General features: G+C 38.2%; 1 protein-coding gene across 14 annotated transcripts in view; it reads left to right on the top strand.

The window, feature by feature from the left end:
• Positions 1-4,589: 4,589 nt before the first annotated feature.
• LOC103696066 (mitogen-activated protein kinase kinase kinase 1-like) overlaps positions 4,590-7,319 on the top strand; it is a 78,537-nt gene continuing 75,807 nt past the window's right edge. For 4 of the 14 annotated variants that reach the window (XR_015974614.2, XR_015974612.2, XM_088714208.2 and 1 more), the window contains exon 1: positions 4,596-5,695. Coding sequence is in view for 11 of the 14 variants with exons in the window: in XM_088714208.2 (XP_088570334.2) it covers positions 4,704-5,695 (992 nt within the window). In the remaining 3 variants the exon portion in view is untranslated. Of the gene's footprint in view, positions 5,696-7,319 lie in introns of all 14 variants that reach the window. The other 10 variants (XM_039117176.3, XM_088714211.2, XM_089928459.1 and 7 more) reach the window with 5 other exon arrangements.

The following is a 7,319-nucleotide window of genomic DNA, read 5'->3' as shown; positions in this document are numbered from 1 at the left end:
GAAATACTACATAAAGTTTTTAAGTAATATTAAGAAGAAATTTCAGTTTTATCATTCACGATTATTTTTGGAAGTTAAATAGATTTACAAAAAGAAGAAGAGAAGGATACTTCTATTTAGGCAAAATGAATTGATCTTGATCTATCTTTCTGCTTGCCTAACTTTGATACATAATGTCCTAATACTTATTAAAATATCCTCCATTGTGTATCGAAACTCAATATTAAATATAAAGATTCTGAAAGTGCTCTAATGTTATTGAAATATATGTTTTCAATCTTAGTGATTTAAGATGAGCTTCAATGTGAAAGATACATATCTCAAATCATGATTTAAAAGCCTCTATTGAAAATCTTTATAAAATTCAGAATCTGATTTTGTATAAAAGCTTAAACTCAATATGATTCCTAGATAAAAACTACAGTTTAAGAAAAACAGAATTAATTTTGATGCCTTGGTTGATTGCTCCGATACGCATCCGAAACATATTATTACTTATCTTTAGAGTGTACCAATATTGGTCCAAATGATGTGTCTTTCGATGATCTTAATTGTAAACAAATATTTTTAAATATATGATTTTATTTTGATATTAAAAAGATTTATTGTGCTTCATGTATATATTGCTAAAAAAGAATTTCAGTTTTATTAAAAAGAATTTCAGTTTTATTCACGTTTATCATTAAAATCTGAAATTCAACAATAGAAAAGAATGATTAAAAAAGAATGCATCTTTTGAGGGGGAGCTTTAGATACTCAGTATCTTTTTATGGATTGATTTTAATGAACCTCCTTATATTGCAAGACTTGTTTTAATTATATAATGAGTTTATACCTTGAGATGAGTTCTATAAAGGTTGTCTTATCTCAAACATTGAGTCTTATAAAAATAAGCTGAAACTTATAGAAAATATTTTTTTTGAGATTGACAATTTTACTGAACATTATCTTCAAATTCTAAACTCTTAAATGGAATGATCAATTGAGGGGGAGAAAGAAAATCTTAGAAGGAGAGATCTTATGGAACTTAATCGCATAAATCTATAACGAAAGGAGAGAGAAAGCATACTAAATGAAAAGTGATCCTAATGCTCTCCAATATGTATCATCTGAAATTTAATCTGAAAATCTTTATGATACACCTTGAGGCTTGTTATTTGGTTAATATATCTTATGCATAAATCATGAACCAAATTGCAATTCAAATAGTTGATCTTAAGAGCCTCTAATTTAATAAAAAAGGGGGAGTATGATATGTTGAATTTGCTTGAGTATCTTTTAGAAAATCTATTTTAAAATTTACTAATGAGTCCTAATTGGCTTGCTCTTTAGAACTTCAAATTTTATGCCAATTCATATTTTTATGTATCAAATTGTGCTTATTTTCTAAAGAAATAAAAGAAAGTCTTTAAATGAGCTCTAAGATGTATCAAAAATTGCATATTTTGGTATTTGTGCCCCAATGTTCTTATTATCATAAAAAAACTTTGAAGTCATTAAGAATTAATGATCCAACATGATGATATGTTTCTCAAGTATATGAGTTTTGCACTTATACTCTGAAAATTAATTAAATTGCTCTCATGTTGATAAAATACTTAATATATTGGGCAAAAGATCTTAAATGAACGAGCTTTCATACTTATTATTGAAGAGAGGTTAGATTTCCATTCGTGCTTTCTTTGAATATCATTCGTGGTACTTCTTGAATTAACTTAAGAAAGATTCCATCTACACTTGAGTTGAAAACTATCCTTGGAATCACATTCGATGTGTTCTGCTCTGAAATTATCTTAATTGGCTCTGATCTATGCTCATTAATCTTATTCTAATATTATTGCCTTGAGTTATATGATTCATATCCTTGCAATAATTTGACATGCAAATCAGAGTACAATAAGAAAAAGAAATATTTGAGTAGTCTTATCTTTGTGCTTAATGTTTCACTATCTTTTTGATGTTGTCAAAAAGGGGGAGAAATACCTAACTATATGTTCATAATGCTTTATATTCTGTATGTTCTGAATTGAATACAAACCAGCTTAAATTTAGATATGTTGATTATGTTAAGAATATAAAGCATTATCATGAAGTATGTTTTAAATATATATGTTTTCTACTTCATGCAACTTAACTATGCACTACTTCTAGAACACAATATATTTTATATTGCATATACTCCAAGTTTTGTCATCATCAAAAAGGGGAAGACTGATGACCCAAAGATTGATTTAAAGATTGATTTTGATGATCACAAAACCTTGAAGTATAAATACTAACGTTTGTGTTGCAAGGAGAAAGATAGTTATTTTGCAAGGAATATAGCAAGTTGGAAGAACACAAGAAGGCCTCCAAAGCTCTCAAGAAAAGTTGGAAGAAAGCTACAATTTATTGACCCAAGTTTCAAGTTCAAAGGACTCAAGTTGGAAGAGCAAATTCAAAGGAAAATCCAAAAGAATAGTCCTCGAGTTGACTCCTGGATAGTACGAGTCGACTCCAGGGAGTAACAAGGCAGAAACACAGAGAAGCTATTTTGGACCCTGAGAGCCGAGTCGACTCCTGAGGAACTCGAGTCGACTCCGATGGTTGGCAGGTCGACTCCAAAGGAAGCTAGAGTCGACTCCCAGAGGAAAACAAGCAAAAAATCAGAGAGCCAATTTCAGACACTGAGAGCCGAGTCGACTCCCGCAAAATCCGAGTCGACTCCGAGGCAGCGCAACCCCAAAGACAGAAGACGGCATTTTCGTCCCTGAGAGGCGAGTCGACTCCAAGACAGTTCGAGTCGACTCCAAGGCAGCGCGACCCCAAAAGACAGAAGACTGTTTTTTGGATACTGAGGGCCGAGTCGACTCCGAGACAGTTCGAGTCGACTCCGAGACAGCACGAGCCAAAAGACAGAAGCTCGGGAGTTCGGACTCTGAGCACCGAATCGACTCCCAGATTTTCCGAGTCGACTCGAGTAAGCAAAGTTGAAAAATGCATCCATGGATTCCTTGGGATGAGCCGACTCCAAAAGTGCAAGGTCAGCTCTAGATTTTGGCGAGTCGACTCCGGGTTAAGTCGAGTCGACTCCCAGTCGAGAAGACCACTTTAATTCAAATCTGGAACAGTTGCCGAGCCGACTCCAGAAAAGCATGAGTCGACTCCTGCTACAGTCGAGTCGACTTCAGATCGCGCGAGTCGACTCCGCTCCCAACGGAAACTTTGTCAGGAGTTGCAGACTGTGGACAACGGCTCTATTTTTGTCTCTAACGGCTAGATTTCTGGTTCCACGACATGTAAAGCTATAAAATCAAGAGGAGAGCTAGGGGAGACGGTATGGAAGTGGGAGAAAACATTTAGGAAAGAGATCTCAAAGAAAAATCTCCCAAAAGCACAAAAGGGCCATTCAAAGCAAAATAGAGAGAAGAAGAGCATCCGAGTGAATCCCAAAGCTTCCTCTCCAACTGTGTGCTGCCTCAGTGATACTCTACCTCGTGCGAAATCAGAAGAGGGTCAAGTAAAGAAGAAGCCGAGTTTCCTCATCTACACAACTTGTTTGAGGGCTTCTCTTTACCTATTTGTTTATATTGTTATATTTGCTTGTTTAAGAAGCTTTGATTTGTTTTAAACCTTTGTTTTAATATCTTGTAACTTGATTCAATCAAGGGATTGAATCAAGGGGTTAAGGTTTGTTGGTGAGCCAAAAGGGAAAACCAACGGTGTAAGGTTGTGGTTGGTGAGCCTTTGGGAAAACCAACTGGGTTGGATTGTGAGCCCGTAAAAACAATCGGTTGGTTCTAGTCGGTGAGCCTGTGAAAACCGACCGAGTTCGTTGTGATCTCGCAAAACAACAAGTTGGGTTGTGAGCTTGTAAAACAACCGGCTGTAATCTGTAGGATTATAGTGAAATTCCCAAGAGGTCTTGGGGAGTGGATGTAGGTGCTGGGGTGCACCGAACCACTATATGTTTGTTGTGTTTGTGATGCTTTTTGTCATTGTCTATCTTGCTCACTTACTTACCTAGATAAATTGCCTGCTTAACTCTTATCCGCGCATCCTTTAGTTGCAAGCATATTCAATTTACTTAATCAAGTCTCATTCGATAAATCAACATATTGCTAAGTTTAAATTCCACTGTGCAACTATACAACTTAGCATAATTAATTGAAAAGTGTTAGAAGTAGCTTAAAAGTTTTAAAAGACCCAATTCACCCCCCCTCTTGGGTTGTATCTACTGGGCAACATTTCTTGAACTAACTTTTTTTTTTTTTTTTTAATCTCGAGAAGCTTAACCTACTTCGTATCATATTCGGATATGGATGTAGTGCGACATCCAAAGAACATCTTACTTAACTTTTGCTTATGTTTCATTATTTTTGTTGCTAATACAAGCTCACTGGTAGGAAGTTCGCCAAAGGATTTGTATGGAGGGAGCCAATTTATCGCAACTTTTCTCTATTAGCGTAACTTGGAGTATGTACGGCAAAATTAGGCTATAATAAAAAATAAAAAATATAATACATAGTATCTTTCATTTAGAAAAACGCGGTGCTGCTCGGTCTTCTCTAGCCGACGTCAAGGACTCTGTTCGATTGACGGAACTACATCCTTTTAACCAGCCGCAAGTATCCACCGCACCGTTGTTTAATCAGCCCGTGGAAGGAGTCAGCACCACGAGCACAAAGTACAACCCCTGCCGCCAAGCCGCCTTCCGTCTATTGATGGACTACAAGCGAGCGCAGCCGGAGGGGAAGGCGCGGGTCCCACGGCTGGACCGCCGCAACGCCATGAAGTACGTGCACTCCGAGCCGGCGTCCGGGGAGCCCTGGTCCGCCAGCGACGACGATGCGTCCGGGGAGCCCTGGTCCGCCAGCGACGACGCGCCCGGCGTCTACATCGCCCGCTTCCCCCCCGCCTACTCCGCCCAGACCAGCTTCCGCATCGGCGGAGGCGACGGCGAGGTCGACCTCATCTGCCGCAACCTCGGCCTCTCCGGCCCCGAGGACTTCGCTATCCCCGCCTCCACCTGGGAGGCACGCAAATCCCGCTCCTCCTCCGACCTCCTCCCCCCCTCCCGGCTCCTCCGCTCTGATCCAATTGCCGCTGGTGATTCCATTCCCAGTACGTCGCCGACTCTCTCGACTGCTGCCGAAGACGATCGCAGTCTGCCCGATAAGTTTCGAGTTGGAATTCACGTCAGAGAAGATGAAGCTGAAGAGAATTTGCAGCATTGTTATGGAGGTTCTGGAGGAAGAGATGGAGGAATTAGAGGCATCCGCCCACCGGCTATTGTGCCGCCGCCGCCGGTGATATCAGTTCTTGCTTCTCAACCATCAAGGCTGACTCTCGCCCCCCCGCCGTCAATGTCCTTTCCTCCTGTTGATGAGGCGGGCTCGGCTTGGGACATCGTGAGGTCTTTTGCTCCTGAGGAAGACGGTCGCATGGGTGCTGAAGCAGGGAGGGGTTCTTTTGACTCTGAGGAGGATGAGTGGGAATTGGATGAAGCCATTGAAGGGGATGAGACAATGGGAGAGACCACTGGATACCTTACCAGGTCAACATTGAATAATGTAAGTGATGTATCCAGCACGGTTGACGATGCGATGATTGCTATTTCAACCAAAGTGAAGTTCAAGAGGAACATCAGGGCATGGATACGAGGAGAGCGGCTCGGAAGTGGATCATTTGGGACTGTGTATGAGGCTATCAGTGAGTAAGTAGCATAACAAGTCTTTATTTTAATTCAACTGCTTTTGTTTCCTTCAGTGCTATGCACAAATTACTATAATTTCATTTTTTGTTGGATAAAATTCTCTCAAGATTGGACTTTTTCTGAAATCTAACAATTGAACAGTATTTGATTTCCCACTCTTCTTCTAGGATATCTTTCTCATACTTCCCACATGCTCCTATACTATTTTTGTCATGTGCTTACCACTTTGACTTCATTAATTTATAATGTTTGCCCTTCTGCTAATTTTATTGGAAACAATTGTATTTCTGGCGGAAGTACTGGTACAATTACAAAATTTTTATGTTTCTTATGGTTTTCTGAAAAAAATGAATCATAAAAGTAGGTTTCTGGGATCTGTTATAATAACAGTTGAAATTGTTAAAAACTGCAAATATGAAAGTACTTATATGAGCAAAATTTTAATAATTCACAATTTTTGCCACCTTGTACCTTATGATTCAAAGTACCAACGTCTTATTACCATTAGGAATGTTTTGAACAAGACATCACATCTTGATGGTACGAGCTCCAATTAATCACTAAAGCGTGGATCAAGTCTTATCTATTATCATAAAGCAGCGAATGTTTAAAAGTCTTTATCTCTTTTAGTGAATAGAATTTTAATTTCCCTTCACAAGATTCTCCCCATTATGGATCTTTTTTGGCATGACACTCCATAGTCTATTCCTTATGCACATGATTGATATATTATTATATAAATACCTATCTCTCAAATATGTAATTCTTCCTATCTTGTCCTCTACACCACTTTAAATTTCTTGTCAAATATAATATACAGTCTCTTTAATTCACACTTGTTCTTTATCTTTCTTGCTTCCTACTTTCCCCCAAAGCATTTATGTTTAATACACAAGTTACCATTTTGAATGGGCCTACAAGATCCACTCTTTCTTTCTCCAACACATATGAATGTCATAGGATACAGAAATATATAAAATGATTTAGTTCTGAACTCAGCATTAGTTCTTGTATCTAGGAGTTCTGATTCCCAAGCCTCCATCATTATTCATGCAAAAAGAAATGGTAAATGGTGATCCACCTTCTTGACATCCTCATATGAAGACTCCTTTTCAATGATAAGACATCAAGCCCCCCACACTCTTGCCTACCCTAATAGCCCCTAATTAAGGCATTAGGGTTTCAGGACATTAAAAGGATTAGATAACAAGGTTGCCAAAACTCTCTCTTTATACTAAAAATTTAGCAAAATCTAATCAAATTGCCGCACGTGTGCTTAAATCACTTCTTGAGTTTCGAATTTTCATGGCATTGATGGTAACTCTTCCATGATATTGACAATGTTCTCTTATACTAACTACTTGTTTTTAGTATTTTTATTTATTTAAAATATCTAAAACTACTAAATGCATATACACCTCTATGTGCGGCCCTTGTAATATATATGCGCTTTCTTTCCTTCACAACATGGATACCGTAGCCGCGTTTTAGTACATTGTGACCATTACATAGATGCAGTACAATTTTCTAAAGAGAATGTAGAATTTTCTAAAGTATGACTTTTCTTATAATAGGGAAGTTTATCTTCATAAAAGGTAGCATCTGAAGCAAGGTTTGTTGGATC

The sequence above is a fragment of the Phoenix dactylifera genome, chromosome 18 (assembly GCF_051530095.1).
Source record: "Phoenix dactylifera cultivar Ajwa chromosome 18, Ajwa_hap1_PhDact_Kaust_v1.1, whole genome shotgun sequence".
NCBI lineage: Eukaryota > Viridiplantae > Streptophyta > Magnoliopsida > Arecales > Arecaceae > Phoenix > Phoenix dactylifera.
This window is presented reverse-complemented; position numbering and strand designations above follow the sequence as displayed.